At 41.4% G+C, this 18,736-nt stretch overlaps 1 protein-coding gene across 2 annotated transcripts in view; it reads right to left on the bottom strand.

Annotated features, from left to right (window-relative positions):
• fgfrl1a (fibroblast growth factor receptor like 1a) overlaps positions 1-18,736 on the bottom strand; it is a 66,789-nt gene that overhangs the window by 29,189 nt on the left and 18,864 nt on the right. Inside the window, exons 3-4 of one of the 2 annotated variants that reach the window (XM_082550409.1) lie at positions 11,178-11,450; positions 9,567-9,626 (exon numbers count right to left, since the gene is read on the bottom strand). In XM_082550409.1, the coding sequence (XP_082406535.1) occupies positions 9,567-9,626; positions 11,178-11,450 (333 nt within the window). The remainder of the gene's footprint in view (positions 1-9,566; positions 9,627-11,177; positions 11,451-18,736) is intronic. The other variant, XM_082550410.1, reaches the window with a different exon arrangement.

Below are 18,736 nucleotides of genomic sequence, written 5' to 3'. Positions count from 1 at the left end.
ATTTTTTTAAGTCTGAAACCCAGAAATTACTATTCCCTAACAAAGAGCCCGGTCTGTAGACCACTGCTCTGCTTACTGCTGAACTCTGCTGTGATCCGTGCTGGAATGTAACTGTCTAGCCACACTTCAAAGCGAACACCGAACCTGTTGAGCGTGAATATGCCACAAGTGTGCGGATGAGCTTGTTAACTTTGCACAAACATGCACGTATCACCGTTTCGGCACGGATCTGCACGGGTGCTCATTAGGTGTTCCAACGTGCGTCCCCATGCTGTTGTGTATGCATTTAATTGCGTACATGCTGACAATATGCGGTTGTCTTCTTGAACTTCAAAGTTGCTGGCATGCTCTGCTGTGTGAGGCTACATGCTGAGAGGATGTCTTTGATGAACAACTATTTACAACAATGTAAAACTAACCCTCACATCACGATGCGCCGCTGGGCCATGTTTCAACATGACTCACCTCAATTCCTGCTTTGTTCAACAGTCATTCTTGTTACTCAGAGCTGTTTGTGGATTAATAACAATGCAACTTTTTGTCTACACTCAGTGGGATGCTTTCTTGCTCACCTCAAACTGTCGTATTTTACTCCCCTAGAGAACATTTTAGTAGAGAAGATAACTGCATTCATTCTGTGTGTGTTCCAAGTACACGCTGTATCCCAGGACCTATTAACTACATATTGACATGCACTTCAAAGTAAAACAAAATAGCACGTTTCTTTGATAGTGAATAAATTCTGCTAACAACCAGCAAAACCATGGTGACACTGCTGGAAGCCTGTGAATGACCGAAGGACACTGAAACAGACGTCTGCCTTGATCCAATCGATGCAGTATGTCGGACCGCTGTCTTTTCGACCTAATGAGGTGTCTGAAGTCATGATGTAGCAAACCATCACTAGTATAGTAAAGAGAAAGGAATCTGATGGGTCGACTGGATGTTAACTTTCTGGCTTGTTTAAATTATTTAAAAATTGTCTGACAGCAGCGATACACACTCCTTTCTCACTAATATTCTTACTTCTGTTTTACCTTATAGCTGATACTAGTAACTATTCTTTTGGTCACTAAGAGCACAATAGTTTAAATCAGACACACGTAAAGCTAAACGTTAACTGTCAAAAAATATTAGCCTTGATTGCAACTGTGCAGGCAGCACGGTTGCATGGTGGTTAGCACTGTTACAGCACAGCAAGAAGGTCCTGAGTTCAATTCCACCATCAGGCCGGGGTCTTTCTGGGTGGAGTTTGCGTGGGTTCCCTCCGGGTGCTCCGGCTTCCTCCCACCGAGATAATGCAGTTTATGGGGATAGGTTAATTGATTAATCAAAATTGCCCATAGGTGTGAATGCGGGAGTGAATGTGAGCACGAATGGTTGTCTGTCTCTGTGTGTTGGCCCTGCGACCTGCCCAGGGTGTACCCCGCCTCTCGCCCTATGACAGCTGGGATAGGCTCCCGCGACCCTGAAAAGGAGAAGCGGACGCGAATGGATGGATGCAACTGTGTATAATCTTATGTCAAAGTGCTAAATTCAGTATGTTTGATACATAAACACTTACATGGCGATGAACACAGAATAAATCACAACACAAATTTAGGATTGAGATGTTCAGGCAAAAAAAAAGGAGGGAGGGAGGCTGACGCAGCACTTAAATCTCCAAATATCATATACTCATTAAAATGCAAACAGCGTTAGAAAACAGCATTGTGGAGAGGAGCTTGAGGTCACGGCCACAGAGTGTGTGGTGTGTGTTTTCGTGTGAGTGTATCAGTTTTCAGGATACTGTCACACTGATCAAACTCAGGCCTGATAGCAGAGGCGCCGTAGAACCATTGCTGTATTTGCCTAAGAACCATGGGGAAAACTACACACACATCTTACCCAGAGAACAGAGAGGGAAATGTATTGTGCATGCATTTTGGTGAAATATAATGCGCTGGAATGCTGCAAAATTATGCAAGTAACTACATGCAGACGCACACCTGATGGCTCGGAACAAAACCCGTCTGTTGGAGCTCATTTCTTCTTTAATGGTGACGTTATCTGTTTCAAATTACATGTAATTTCTTAAGATATTTCTGTCTGCGGTAATTTTCTCTAATCATATTTTTTCTTTGCTTATTTCATTCCAGCTATGCCGAACGTTTAGAAATAGGCGAGATAAAGCATTTAATCAAACTTCCTGAAGCTTAAATAGATATGAAATAGAGGCAGCTTTAAAAAAACTGTTTAGACTGCATACCTATAAACACATGACAGGAAAACACTGACAAGTCAACAAGGCTTCATCAAATCCAGATAGAGCACCAGCTTTGGGATGCATAGTTCAAACTGCGATAAACATTTTGATAAGTGGAACAAGTTTTTCCACGCCTGCTGCTTTTTATTCAGCTCAGTGTGAGTTGTTCTGTCGTATCCTGTCCTGCTTGCTGTCAGTGCAGTGACATCTGGAAAAGCCAGATGTAATTGCTGGAATCCAAAAAGTGACAAAAAGAGAATAAAGGAGGGAATCGCTGAGAATAATTTGCTCTCCATGTCGTCATTAAGACATCAAAGCGAACGCAGAAGATACAGAGCCTTTCAGCGTGGACACAAATGCACTTTGGAGGAGAAGAGTAACAAACGAGGGAAGAACAGAAAAGAACAGAGGGGAAGGGAAGAGGAGGGATGGTGTGTGCTGAAGAACCTGTCTTTGGCTTTGATGACGGCACAACAGTGAAAGCAGCAAAAGCAGACAAAAGTTTCTAAAACTTCAAACGAAAGCTTTTTGTAGCACAGGTCTGCTCGCTCTTTCTCCCCCAGTTCTCCATTCTTCCCCCCCCTTTTCTCTTCAAACATGTCTTTGCTAATTGCCAGACCCTGTTCTGCCCTCCGCAGGCTCTCCACTCCTCTCAGGTCTATTCAGCACGGGGGTTGTTACAGAGGGAAGGCCTAATAACGTGCTCTAAGTGGACAATGGAGCCTGCGGGGCCAGCGACAAAATCCTGGTCTTAATGAGAAAAGACTCCTCGAGTGAACAAGCAGGTCTGTCAATAGACTGGCCTATTATGGAGTTACAGGGCAAGGTGGGAGGGTGGGGGTGTATGGCATGTGTGTTCCAAGTTATCTGCGCATGAGTTAATATCTATGTGATAGAAAATAAATAAATAAATAAATAAATAAAATTAGTGTATAAAAAGGAAAAAATACACGCGTCTAGGTATGGCAGCATGAATGCTTGCGTATTTGTGTGTGTGTGTGTGTGTGTGTGTGCTGCTACCCCCTGAGGGTAACAATAGTTAACAGGACTAATCCTCTAGACCGTATAATGGCCACTAAGCTGTCTATTCAGAAGTTCAGCTCCCCTGCTAACTCCTCCGATCAGGCACGAATACCCACACTCAGCCATTCACTTCCCTTTCCTTCGTTCTTTGTAAAACTTTCGGAAACTTTTTTTGTTGTTGTCTTGATCAGTATATCATTTGATTCATATCACATAGCTAATCGCATATTTAAGTATTTTTAAATGGAAATATCCTGCTGCAGTATCCCTCATGGTTTCAGCAGTTTAAAGTATTGTTTATCTGTTTAAACAGAACCCAGAGATACACTATTATCCAACTATTATATAACTTACATTATTCACAGATTTATTTGACGTACTACATGTTAGTTATCTGTTGCGCTACTCCCTCCTCTTTCTTAATCCCTCATTTCCTCCCTCCTTCTTCCCTCCTCTCCTCCATCTTCCCCTCCTCCCAGTCATTTGTAGTGTGTGTGTGTGTGAGAGACTTCACCAATTAGTTTTTTGGAGAGGTTAACCCCACTGCTGTGAGTTTGTAGCGTCATTGTTGCTCTGTGTGAGGGACTGCAAGTTATGCAGAGAGGCTCTCCGAAGCACCTTGTTTGCTTTCATTTGCAGGTGGGGTGAGGCTTTGGAGTGGCAGTGGGTGGCTGTTAAGTGATGGGGGTGCAGGACACATCTCCCATAAGGACCCACTCTGGAAACAGCGAGTGTCTCCTTGAGAGGCTTTGTCGATGCCTCTTACAATTGCACCGAGCTCTCCCTGCTAAATCACCTGCTCACATCTTAACTTGTTGATTCTCTAACAGCAGGCTGTGATCTCTAAATGTATCATTTGTTTGTTAAAAATGTATACTTTTATCTGCAGCTATCTTTTGTGGTGTCTGATGTCCAGGATGGACAGTTATCAAAAAATGTAAGTTTGGATTATGACTCTTTTTTGGTTTAAAATAGAGATTAAATTGGTAATCATGCTGACATTTTCTGTCTATTCAAAGTTAAGAGGTTAAGAGCTTCTCTTAAGCTTATACGACTGTGTAAAAACTTTGCAAAACAGAGCATCTTAAATTAAAATGTTTTGTCACACAGTAATCTCTGGTTCCTATGCTTAAAGACAGTTAGATTTAAGGGTTTTAAACCCTTTGGAAGCAATTTTATGAGTTTATAACAACCAAAATCAATAAGAATTAATAAAATGTTACTGAATTTGCACTTACCTATGTCATTGATGGTCATCAGAAGCACACAGCGCACTTATTCTTAGTACCCCATCGAAAAAACAAGATGTGGTTCCGATGTCTAGTTCGGCATAAATGTAATGCGACATGTGTTCTGTGAATTTATTAAAAATATAGATTTTTTCCAAACATTTTTTAATTGTCCATAATACAAAATGGTAGATTTTTATAGAAAAACATTTACCTTTAAGACCTTTTAAAGAATTATAACCTTAGCTCTCCACTCTTCCACTTCAAACCCAGTTTCTACAATTATATTTCCTCCAGTCTAGCTTGCTTTCATTGTGATATGTCCTCACCCTCCCTGCCTTTCAGATTCTCCCATCTTCTATCACTGTTGGACACGTCCGCCTTAATTGACAAACTGAGATACTTTAAAGCATCTCGCATCCTCAAATTTTCAGTTTCGTGTAGTTTTACCCATATCTGGGGACGGAGTGCACTTCATGATGTGAGTGATGGGGCATCAAATGATACATATAAAACCCTGCTACATTTCTTATTAGTCTCATGTTTTTCACTCAAAGGACGCTGCTGTGCCAAAACACACAGAGAGGTAACATTACACCTCAGATTAGCTGTGGGAGAGTTGCTGTGGAAACCAAGGGTGAAAATGTGTTTGCTTTAGAGTTTTGAGGAGCTGGTAAATGAAGTTAAGATCAAATTCCTTCCTCAAACAGAATTAACAGAGCGCAGAATACAGCAAAGAGCAAGACGGAGAGGATACGTAGAGGTCGAGTGCCAGTAAAACAGAAATACTCTGCATACTGAGCAGTACTGTCTTTACTCAACAGCTGTATTTGCTATTAAGTTGACTTAAAAAAAAGCAATTACAGCATTAAATTGCTACATTATAAGTTTGTCAGAACGTGTAATTTTAAAGAAAGTTACCTGCACTAAAGCTTAATGGTTTTTCCCAGCCCATTAATCTTTCTGACACACGTACGGCTCTCACCTGATAACCCAACAGTAACACATTAATACAACATCTATGAATCAACCACAATGTTAAAACTACCTTGGTAATACTTAAGCAGTCTGGATGGATACTTTGGCTCCTGTGGATCTGTTTGCTCGGCGCACACACTCTTGACGGCACTGAGATCTGTGAAGTTTGGAGGCCTGGTCAGTGCCTTGGCCTCTGAGCTGTTACCGTGCAGTTGCTGTGGTGCAGCAGGGCACACCGTCCTGCTAGTCTTCCAGATTCTTCCACAATCAAGCAGATGGTGCTTTTCGAAGTTTTGGCCATATATTGTCGATACCAATATGCATTTAGCTTCTACTACTAGCAGTAACTACATTAGAAGTAACGAGTGGGAAAGTGGAAGCAGATGTCAGTTTTCCCTAACTCTGAATCTAACTCTGACACACGACAGTGAGAGGAATGGGAGGATTTCATAGAAAAACTGTAATTTAAAGAGTTTTCAGCCTTCAGTTAGACATACCACTTACACTCTCTGTAATCATATGAAACGTGTGCTTCACTTCAGTTTTCGGGTGGATTTTCTCCTCAAAATGAGTCACTGCTTGGGCCTTGAGAAAAAGGCTTGTTGACTGACAGATGGCATCTAGTGCGGAGAATTGAAGTCAAAGCTAGCACGGGGTATTTAAGACCCATTAGGGGTCTGTGAGAGCTTTACTTGGCGTACAATCAGTAGAGAAAAAGCCATATGCACTCAGACACACACACACACACACATGGACATACACAGATGTTAATGGAGCATGAAGGCAAACAGAAGGCAAAAGAACGAGGAGGTGAAAGACGCTCAAGAGAAAAGACGTCTCCTCTTGACTGGTAATGCTGAAGGAATCCAACTGCAGGAGGGTTTTGAGAGAAATACAAGAAGGATATTTGAGGTGGATGAAAAAAGGACGGGAAAAAAAGCAGAGAGAAGGTGACTGTGAGAAGAGTTGGTTGTAGTTTGCATGAGAAGTTAAGAGAGATAAGTATTCGTGGCTACTATTTTCCACAGACCACCTCAGTGTTAGGTAAAAGGAGACGCAGCAGATACAACTCTCCTTATCCCTACACTGCTTTGAATGCATCTCAACCTGTTAAGACAGCTTTTCCAAGACTTCCGTAGATTTTATTGTTCTCTTTTATTCTCCGGCATTGTTGACGGCTCTGTTTTCTTTTGCTGCGTCTCCCCCATGTCCATCTTCTTTCCTCCTCTTTGCTGGAAGTGAAACGAGGCAGAACGAGAGGATGTGGGACAGACAAGCGTGAAATGGAGGCAGGGGCCTCTGAGGAGTGTGCGACTGTGCTGATGTCAGTTTGCATCTGTATTTTGTCCACATTTGCCGGTGACATGTGCATGTGAGGGATTGGACAAATATTTTCCTGTCCCGTCTTGTTGACATGTATATGCAAAAAGATGCAGTAAATATATCCATGTGCATCTTAATGTTTATCGTTACAAGAAACAACAAGGTGGTAAACAGCTTTTGAAACCTGAACCCGTTCTTTCTGCTGCGTCATATCTGCCTGAACACGCACGCATACACACCAGCATGTTTACATCTCCACAGTGCCACCCTGATATCCGGAGCAACAGCTTTGTCTACTTCACTGTAAGGGCGGCGTGTTGTAACAAAAGCAGGACCAAAGAGAACGGAACAAATGTGATGCGGAAACGAACAAAATGACTGTGACAGGCGAAGAAACAGGCGCACATACACTCTTTCAACTCTGCCCTAACTTTCTGCAACTGTTGGCCGAATCAAGCATAAGCTCGTGTCATTTTTAAATGCAAAGACTTCTGGAATACAATGTAACTTATTTCTGATTTTTACCATACATTATTAAAAATTCCCAGCTGAGACTTCTTCAGTTGAGAATCTAATAAAATTATGCGCTATAATGAAACAGGTATTTCCATAAGGAGAGACAAAGGAAGGGAACTTCTCCTGGAACCAGATCCCCTGCTATTAAGGCATCTTTAAGTTCAAGAGGAGGAGGAGTAAACAACGTGATGATTTCTGGGCTCTATCTTAAAATGACAGCTTTTTTAATGTTTTGCGCTTTTTACTGAGGACCTACTTCCTGTAAGGCCTCAAATGCTAGAGTGAACACCAACTAACCTGAGCAGAAATGGTTAATTTGTCAAGTAGGTGGATGAGGTAGCGAGGGCAAGACACTGGGTTACTTGAGATTCATTTTAAGCTCTGCGCAATCACAGACACATACTTTTCTCTCTTTGCGTGTGACTCACACCAATTAAGTTGCAAACCTTGGCTGCCACTACATCCTCTCCAGATGAGGCACCAGATATCTCAATTAAAAAAATCAGAAATTTGAGAACACGAAATAAGAGGGGGCATCAGGATGGAGAAACTGACGGATGGGGAGATGATGTTGGTCTGCAACGTGATCTCATGTGTTAGCTTCTGGCCGGAAGACAGCTGCGGTCTCACACATGCAATGCAGTTTAATGAAGAAAGACTGAACGTGCAAAAACGAGCTGGATTTGCTGTCAAAGAAGTGCAGGCCTACCAGGAAACAAGCAGTCTCAGGCAACGATGTGAAACCATTTATTTGGTGTGCAGTACCACATTAAAGTTTCATGACAAACAGGGCGGAGCTGTGTGATGTCAGGAGTTCACTGCTATTAGTGGGCTAATCCTGGCATTAAATCACCAGATGTTATTGAAGAAACAATAATTTTCTAAATCAATTTTCTTCATAGTCCTGCTTTGGTTTTTGCCATTTGTCATGTTTAATGTTGTGATTTGTCTTGCTTCAGTCTTCATTACGTAGCCACGGCTTGATGAACATAAATCATGTACAACCGTATTTATTCAAACATACGTTAGGTCGAGGTTTGATATCTTTCTCTGCCTGTCTTTGCGCTTTGTTCTCCAATTATGAACAGATGTCAGCTGCTATGGTTGAGCTCTTAAATCACCACAAATCATCATGTCACCCACTTGCGAACAGACCTGCATATGCACACTGACACACACGCACGTGCTCATTAAAACTCAAAACCGCATTTTTATGCGCACATGCACTGAAAGCACGCCTAAATGCAAGCATGCACGCACACACACACGACTCCAAGCCATTTCCTTCCGTCCTTTTTATGCACAGTTTCCCAATTCTGCTCCAGACATGCTTTCATTGTCATCGCATCTGGTTTAAGCTATAAATGTTCTATAATTCATTGCTCTAGTAAAAGAAAAAAAAATTCACAATATGAAAAGACAAAGTTAAAGAAAAGCGAATAAGGGAGAACAAAAGAGAAGAAACTCCACGAAAAGACTGCGGGAGTACGAAAGAGAAGCTTGCCTCGCCTTTTCAGTTTTTTTGAAGGTCACTGTGGTTTGTAGAGCAGAAAAAAAATCTTTTTTGGTTTCACTTTATTGGTGGTCCAATAAATCTTCTCACAACGACGCATGAACATACGCGCATGCAAAAGTCCTCAAATAAACAACCACACACTCACACAAACACACGCACACATTTTACTTACAAACATTTTCCAACCTACACACAATAAAAGAACTAACCCTTCAAAGAATCTTCCAATTTCCCCACATCAACAAAAGCCTGCCTTCACAAAATGCCTCTCCATGCCTTCCAACCACTGAGGCGGAGTACAGTGGGTGTTTTACGGCAATCGAATGCTAAAACATCTGGGGAAAATAGGAAACTGTGAAAATATTGGTACAAATTAAACGTGGTTGGAGGAAAATGAGCCAGCTGACTGGGGGAAGGAGGAATGAGCGCTGATATTGGGTGCTAATAAGAAAAAGGTGTTAAATGATACTCTTGGTTAGAAATTGAGAGGGAAATACAATAAGATGCAGGTGTGGGCTCATTACTGTGAAACAGACCGGTCATAAGATAATTAACACAGGACCACACAGGTAAGGAGGGGAGATGAAAGCGAAGGGGACGTGTGGTGGAAGCAAGGAAGCGAAACAGTGAGAGAACCCTTAGCAGAGCAGCAAAGTACATCAAACAGAGAAACAGGTAAAGGTCCACAGAGTAAGGTATTACAACAACTACTGCTCCATGCTCTGAGCATCCTTACCAATGTAGATTGATCCAGCTACGAAAACAGTTTCCAGAGTCTGCAAGCCACGATCATTTTCTATTGGAAACATACAAGTTACATTACCCTGCTTGGATTTTTAATTAATTACATGTACATGTACATGCATGCAAAACTCTCAAGCCAATCCTTGCTGCTCTAATGAGCTTGAAAGTCAATATATTGTATGACTGTCTACTTTTGCACAGTTTACTTTGCTTTAAGTGGAAAGGATCCTATTCTCAAGTTTTGATGTTGTAATTCACAGGATTGGTTCTCATTACCAGTGAGACTGACAAACACATAATATACATACATTTGCCCAATTAACTGTGCATAGCATGAACGTGTGTGTGCATATGTGAAGTGAGTGAAAGGGACAGTGAATGAGGGAGGGGAGAAGGGGGCAGCAGCTGCTTGCCTGGATGACCTCAGCAGCAGCTGTTGCCCCCCAACCCTTCCACCACCGCCCCCGCCCTCTGTATGCCAGCTTGCCTTTGAAGTTCAGGTCAAGACCGATGCAGCTTTGAATGCATACCGATAATAATTACAGGAAAATAAAAGGATATTTTCGACCGGCAATATGCAAATTTATGGAAAACTGGGACTGAAACTGTATTGTTGACACTATAACCGAAATTCAGACCTGTCATTTCAATGATAATAAAATCTATGCTGTATCTATAGGAAGAAAATCTTCATATTCATTGATAGATAAAACGCTGCATCATTAGGTTTTCTGCGAGTGTTGTGTTGTCTAAGATTTCAACCTGGCTCCTGTTAACTTTGGTGCATGACTTAATTTCAAATTGAAGATATACTTTTGTCCTTTTAAAACACCGAATGAATGAATTTGCATCGGAGCATTTCACTCAACCCAGTCTTTGAAGTGCCGACGCAGTATAGAGAGTACAGCTTTAGTCAGATTCTCTGGAACGCTATGCAGCCTTAATCACTCTGCTGGCATCCACTCTACTGACTGAAACCTGACACACACACACACACACACGCGCGCACGCACACACAGAGACACACACAAAATCGGGTGGCATGTGCACAAACTCGTGGAATGAAGCGCGCGCGCACACAGACGGGTGTGGAGGTTCACCGGCACACAGACCCAGACACACGAGCAGGCAAAGACAGAGGCTTGCATGTGTAAATGTACGCTGACACACTGTCCCTCCAACAGGTATTTTGTTTACATGGATAAGAGTTGAGGGAAGTGGTTATTTGAGTCCATGTACATAAAATAAAATACACACTTGTATTTGTGCAACAAGGTTGTCAGAGGAGTCACAGACTACTGCCTCCACATAACAGCTCACCCACCCAGACACTAACAACAATACAGCCTTCTGGGCATTGTATAGGAAAAAGAAACATGGCACAACAAAGCCTCTTTTATAGTGGCATTAACATTGAGACGCACACACAGATGAGGAATTTCCATGCCTCCGGACTAACAGTTTGCATCGCCTGCACTGGTGCAACTCAATTTTACATTTACCATTTACTTGAAGCACAAAATGATTCATTTCGTGCTCAAACAGTTCTACTACGTAATTCATCCAAAGGTTCACATTGATGTCTCATGCACCAAACACTTACCTATCACAATAAGTGTGTAGTTGACATTTACGCTGCCAAACCCATTGGTGGCCTTACAGATGTAAGTTCCTGCATCGTCCATCTCCACCTCCTTAATACGCAGAGCGTGCTGTGACACCCTGAACCGTGTCCAGCCCCTGTGGATGTTGCGGCCATCTTTGGTCCACATGATGAGGGGAGGGGGGTCACCCTCCACAGGGCAGGGCAGCTTAACCGTGCGACCCAGACGTGCGCTCTGCCGATGGTTCACCCGCTCTGACACCCTGGGGGGACCTTGAGGGTAGAAGAAAAATGAAAACTTTAGTACCGGTAGTAGCATCAGCAGTAAATTCAGCCTGGTTATGTAAGACCTGAATAATTAGTATATTAGTATACTGGGCATGAATGAAGAGTGTGCAACTTGATCTACGAGAAAATGGATCATTCTGACCCCTCCAAGAAAAAGACAAAATACTACAGTTTTGAACAAATTTGTTGTTTGACAAGCTCATAAGTTAGATTATAACTTAAATACAAAATACAATCTAATTATTCCAGGAAGTTCAAGAAGTAAGTTTACTCCTTGGTAAATTTACAGTCTTAAAAGCATCCATTGGAAGCAAACACAAAGCCAATTAGTAAGTTTAATATCATTTGATATGCCACACTGACACGAAGCCAGGCATGACCTTGACCGCTCGGTAGCCGCTCTACTGTGAAATAGCACACTAGGAAAACAAAAGGGATTAAAGTAGCCTGATTGAATTGGAAAGGTGGGAGGAAATGATGGAGAGAAATGGAGGGGACAGAACAAAGAGAGGGGGGGAGAAACAGAGGAAGGAAAGAGGGAAGGTAAGAGGAGAAGCGAGGAGGAAATGAATAAGGGAATAAGGGAGTATGGAATTTAAGGGAGTAAGTCTGCGAAGAGAAAGGGAATGAAATACGAGTGAATAGGACAGGCATACAAAGAAAGACAAACAGAAACACAGAGAGGTGGAAGCAGGAGTGGCGTGGGAGTTAACTCGTTTCTGAGCATCTCTGTTTGACCTTGCATTACTCCCTTTAGGTTAAAACAATACTCTCTAAATATAGCAATAAAAACACACAGTAGGCCACCATGTAGCAAACAATTTCCCAGCAAACAACAAAAGGCAATTGCAAGAAAATCCACCCTTAAACAACTAACTTCAGGTCACGTCCTGTAGGTTAAACATGTGAAAGAAAGGACAAACGGCGGTCCATGAAAACAGCGCGCCTGACAGACGTTTATCAAATCGATGTGGCCAGATACAGTTCAAACATTTCAGGTGCGTTTAATTCATTGCCCCCTTTGATACTGCTTAAATGTGTGCTTGTCAAAAAATGATTGGTTGGCTGTCGGGAACTTCTTCTTATGCTGTTTTTTGGTTGGCTTGTGATTGTGTTAGAGGTCGTAGTTGATTTTTTGTGCAAGGGAGAAAAGGAGTAGCCTGGTGTGGGGGGTTGAGAGTGAAGAAGAAAAGGCAAAGAAGTGCAGACTGTTTTAAGTGCAATCAGAAAAGGTTTTAGGGGTAATCATTATAGTAGCGATCCACTAAGAACAGTGAAAGATTGACTAGTTTTATCACAGCTGGCATTCCAGTTTTTCACTTCTGTGTGGCTGGCGTGAGAAACAGGAGCGACGAGAGCCACAACAGATTATTAAGTGCGGGGCAATCCCAAAATTAAATTGGGTTTTTGAACATTAAGAAAATACATCATTGTCCAGCCGTGGAGCATTGGCGCGCATGACATGCATAAATCATATGACTGTATTTTTAGGCTGAGTGGCATTACACAATCTATATCTCTTTATTTTCTACTAAGTGTGCCAAGTGAAAACCATGAGATGTCACAAGCACTTTTATTAAAACACACTGATTGAAATACACCACAAAAACATAGTTTCCTTACCCTGTTTCAAAATATACGCTCTTCCTGCATGTTGCTAAAGTCTTTCCAGAAAGTGCTAAGGCTAATAAACATGTCCATCTCCAGGCGTCTGTTTACTTGTCTCTTTTCTCATTGCCCACACCTAGACGTGATTCCATAAAAGCCAAATTCCCAGTGAAGCTGTTCTTATTTATATTTATCTTTTTTTAAAGCTCTGGGTACAATTAAACAGTTACTGAACTAAGATGACATTGTCACTGTTCAGTTCAGTCTGAATTCAGTCATTTCAGCAGTGTAGGGGCAGCACGGTGGTTAGCACTGTTGCTGCACAGCAAGAAGGTTCTGAGTTCAATTCCACCATCATGCTGGGGTCTTTCTGTGTGGAGTTTGCATGTTCAGAGGTGTGCCTGTGGTACAAAAGCAACACCTCGTGGGGCTAAAAATGTTGCTAAATGTAGTTTGGAGCATTGAGGAAGATGCATAAGTGAGCTAGGCCTGGTTTAGTCGCTGACTCTGGGGGTGGGGCTTTGTGTGTGGAGAGTGAGAGCAGATTATGGGTTATGGAATGCAACACCAGATTTGTTTAAATATATAAACAAAAACAAAAAAAACCCTTAAAAAGGCTAAGCTGGAACTAGATTCATTCCTTCACTGTGCAGCTGCAGAAGTAGGAGATGAACAAGATGAAGAAAAAAATCCTAAAGAGGTGAGAAGAGAGTTATAAAAATGGGGGAACCGTTACAGTAGTTCCTAGCTTGTGCTAACAAGGAGGGCTGTTATTTAAACATGGAAACAGGATGTGGACACAGTGATGGATGGATGGAAGTGAAATGTGTGAAAAAGACATTAGTCATACAGGTATTCAGAGGAGCCTGCTCTCCTCCAAACTCATCATTCCTGGATAAGGGAATGTGTTCGTTCATCTGTATGGCTTTCTCATTAGGGGCCCGAGAGTTCACTCTTTCTCCTTTTCCTACCCTATACATCTATTCTTTTCTTTCCTGGTAATGTGGTTACATATCGCTGGATCTCTTGGTCTGCTTTTGTTATTTTCTTCTGATATATATCTCTCTGAACACACATAAAATCCATTTTTTCTTTACTTAGTGTGTCTGAAATATTTTCCCATCTTTCTTTTTCTTGCACACATTTACCTCTTTTGATTGGTGGTATTACTGCCACACAATCCTAATTCTCCTTTGTATTTATTTATTTATTTCTATCTTTTTTCTTCCTCTAAGATTGTAATCTTATTCCCCTTACCTCTAAACTACTCCACTACCAATCTTTTTTCTTGTCCGTAACCCCCTCCCTTCATTTTCATTTCCCCTGACATCACTCTTTTCCTTTCTGCCACTCCACTTTGCTCACTCTTTTCCTCTTTCAGCACACTCATTCACGCCGTCCTCTTCGTTCACTGCAGACTCTTTTCTTTTTCTCCCTCTCCTGGCTTTTTCACATTTGCGTGCGCACACGCATACACATACGCACACTTCCTCAATTTCGTCCCCAGGGTATCACAGGAACAGGACCTCTATCCAAACCTCTCAACTTTCGACAGTTAACCTCTTCTACATCTTCCTCCTCTACCTCTAAATTTTCTTCCTTCCCACTCTCTCTCTCCCCAGTGATGGGAACACACGAACAGCAGCCTCTTTTCCTCCTCCTCCTCCCCTGCTCCCAGGTCTTTGACCACAGAAAAGTCTTTTTAAATCTGTCTCTTGGGGGTGAAACTAAAGCAAGTAAAAAAAATAAATCTTTCCTTCTTTTTCACGAGACGCAGTTCAGGTTGTCTATGTACTTCTGCACATGAGGCTCCTATTAAGTAAATGGTAAATACGCAGCTGAAAGTAGGTTTACAAAAATATAATATAAAAAAAACCCAAAACATAACCTTCAACAGGAAGAAAAGCATGTGAATTTAAATAAATATAATGCATATTTGTCTTGAATTACGACACCAACGAATGCTAACTGGGGTCAGGAGTGACTAACCATCCAGTCCAAGTCCAGTCACTCGAATAATACTGGAGGTGTGGGTTAGAGATGTGTTGATTTACAAAAAACACAATTTTATTTCACATTGACAAGAAACATCTGCTAAATTGAACCACGGCTCATAAAAAAGAGGTCCTGGAAGACTCCGACAAGAAACATTTGCTTTGCATAAAGTAACTTTAATGGGTGGTAGATATTTATCACTTCACAGTTAGACAAACTGTCTATGAATGCAGAATTTAGTAATGAGTCATCTGCGATGTGCACAAAGAATTCATCTTAAATGAACGCACACTTTTAATGAGATAGAAAAGCAGCTATTTTCCAATTAAAGAAACTTCACTACACACCTGATGTTTACACGGACTGATGTAAACACAAAGTGTAAAAGATTCCTGCACACTGACACCATCCTAATGAAAAAATACTGAACAGGAAGCATCATAATTTGGGAATGCATTGTTGCCTATGGGTCAGAAAAGCTGAAAAAAATCAGCTTTATCAAGGTATTTTATAGCATTAGGTCACTGTGGTTGTCTGCCAGCTGAAGCCCAGTGTAGTTGAGTAAAGCAGTTGGATAGTAAGCCTAAATATTGATGTAAATTGGAAACAGACAGACTTTACTTTTCATCAGTCAGCAACACTGTAGACAGGCCAGGCAGAGCGGTGACTAGAAAGATGCTCGATGTGGACGAGGCTGTGTGTATGTTGAAAAGTGGCCCAGAATAGGGACCCGAATAACAGCGGAGTTCAACACAAATTGGAAAAGCACTAAAAACATAAAATACTGCGTAAGAAGCACAGATGGAGGCTGCATTTTTTTTAACACCTAGTTTTACTTTAGCGCTTTATTTGTTATAACTTTGCTCTTCTTTGCCGCTGGCTGATGGACATAAGCAAGCGCAGCACACAGACTGGTTGTTTGTGACACTACCCCCTGGTGACAGTAAACATATAGATTATAGTCTGCAAAGTTATCTGTAGGCTGTCTGTAGGACCACCACTTAACCTGAACTTGGGGTCACAGGCTCATTTGTCATTTAGATAAAGACTGGACCACAGTTTACATCCAATCACTGTGAAGACCAGGTCATACTCACAGATCCCATTTACAAACTTTTTCTTAACATTGTATATAGTCAATTACAGTAATTATGAATTTCAGAGTGCCTGAGCATTACTGTCTTATCTTTTTGGGTAGTTGGCATCTTTGAGAAAATTGCAGGGCTTTAAAATGGGCTTCTCTTGCCCACAACTGACTTCCCACAATAATTTAAAGCTCCTTGAAGATAGTTTGTTTGTGCCCACATATGCATAAACAAATGCTCACCCCCTCTCTGTCTGCCCTATGGTTATACAGTACGGAGTATGTAGACAGACTGAATATGCACGTTGGGTATTCTGCAGCTTAACTACAGGAAAATATAGCCCACGTCAGACGCATGCTATTCCTGCAGGGACAGAAGCTTCCTGCTCAGAGCTGCACGATCTCTGCATGGACTGATGGAGAAAGTCTGAAGGCCAAATAAAGAAAAAATTAGTTCATACTGTACATTCTGTTCTTTCAGCAGTTACTCCCAAAACAACGGCAAATGCGAAGCTCAAGTTCCAACCTGGATGATGAATTAGTCTGTATTTGGAGCAAACACATACTTTCATGCACATTAGCTTCATCACTTTAAGCTCTTACTTCTCAAGATAAAATCAGTAAATTTATTCTGGATTTATTTTATGTAAGTTTACACTATCAACAGAATTCCTGGGCAGGTTTGGCTGTTTAGACGGACTATAGCAGTATAATCATCAGTTCTTTAGTAAATCCTAAACTACCCTCACCAAACGATGACCTTATATTCAGACAATATGGGGAATATTAGTTACTGTACTGTAGTTACTGTAAACAAATACTTAGAGTAGTACCTTAATATGCTACAAGCATTTATTTTTTTTTAGCAGAAGCTATGTCACGAATAAACTCTCTTTCACCAACTACACCCAATTATCCAATAGCATATGTACTGTGGCACTATACTGACTCATTTGAATCCAGTGCAGTTCAGTTTTATTTAGACAGCGCCAAATCACAACAACGGTTGCCTCTAGGACCTTTATATTGTAAGGTAGACCCTACAATAATAAATACAGAGAAAAACCCAACAATCATATGACCCCCTATGAGCAAGCAGTTTGGCGACAGTGGGAAGGAAAAACTCCCTTTCAACAGGAAGAAACCTCCAGCAGAATCAGGCTCAGGGAGGGGCGGGGCCATCTGCCGTGACCGGTTGGGGTGAGAGAAGGAAGACATGATAAAAGACACGCTGTGAGTTATTAATTCAACAGTATCTTACTCTAATACTCCAAATCTCCACTGTCCAAGCTGGGCATATAGAGAGGTGGAGGTTCTCATGTATAATACATATTATGACACCATCATATTGCCGAGCCACCATCTACCTATGGGCTAAAATTACACATTTTAAAAGTACAAACTTAGAAATGCATCATATGACTTTAATTTTATGACAATGACGTGCAAGTTTGCTCGACAAAACATGTATTATGCATGACATTATGACATCATCACACTGCCTTGTGACTACATTTAAATTTATATACTAGAGCAAGATCTGAGCATTGCAAGGATCCCAAAAAATGGCCTCAGTCGATATAATAGTCTTGTATGTTTGTCTTGTAGTTCTTCTCTGGCTAGTTAGCCATGATGTAACCGGCCGTGCCCCACAGAAGGTCGAGTAAACTCACCTGGTTTGGCCCCATGTCCATTATTCTATATTCGCTCTAAAATTGGACACTTATTAGCAAAATTAATGCAAATTGCATTAGTTGTTACACTCAAGTACAAACAGACTGTTTTTCTGGCTCTGGGTGCCAAATACCACGAATACACGTCTGTGTTTTCTCACGCTAACATTTTGTGATATGACACAGTGACAAATTAACTCGCAGTTCTAATGTGTTTTGTCTGGTTCTCTATTTTGCATTTGCAGAAATTCGGTGATGATTGCCAGTGCTGTGCTGTTTATTCAAATCAAACTCACGAATGCATTTCACATAAGAATTTAAAAATTACAAATTTTCTTAGCATGGTAAAAATACTATCTATAGCGTAACTAGCATGGCAAAATAAGAGCTGCAAAATATCATCAGAAGTAGAGGAGCAGCATTCAAACATGACTTTTTTTAAAGCGCTAATTTGGTCATTTTTTGTTGTGTTGTATATTTTGGCAGAATGCGGTCGCTGGGGCTGAACCTTTATGTTTTTGATTGAGAGTTCTGGTCTTTTATTGCCCCTAACGTTCCAATGGTCTTTGAGTCAGATGGGTTTGCAGAGTCCAACACAACGTTGTTGTTGGCAGGCAAGCGAGACTGGGGCGAGAGGGGAGAGCCGAGGAATGCTTTTCATGGAGAGCTCTTGACAGCGGGACACAGCGCTGATGTACCGATCAAGGTAGAGGTGTGTGAGCATGTGTGTGCATCTGTAAAATATTGTGTGTCTCAAAAGTTTGGAACGCTGCAACACAAACGAATCCTCAGGAGCTCATTGTTATTACCAGGTATGTTTGAAAAGTAACATTTACGTGTTTAGTTCTGCCCTGTACTGTAGTAAAACTTAAGATTTTAAAAACCAAACTCTATGTGTACTTTCCTGCAGT

Source organism: Aulonocara stuartgranti (assembly GCF_965226115.1).
Source record: "Aulonocara stuartgranti genome assembly, chromosome: 2".
Classification (NCBI taxonomy): Eukaryota; Metazoa; Chordata; class Actinopteri; order Cichliformes; family Cichlidae; genus Aulonocara; species Aulonocara stuartgranti.
The sequence above is the reverse complement of the archived record's forward strand: the minus strand, read 5'-3'. Positions and strand labels throughout refer to the sequence as shown.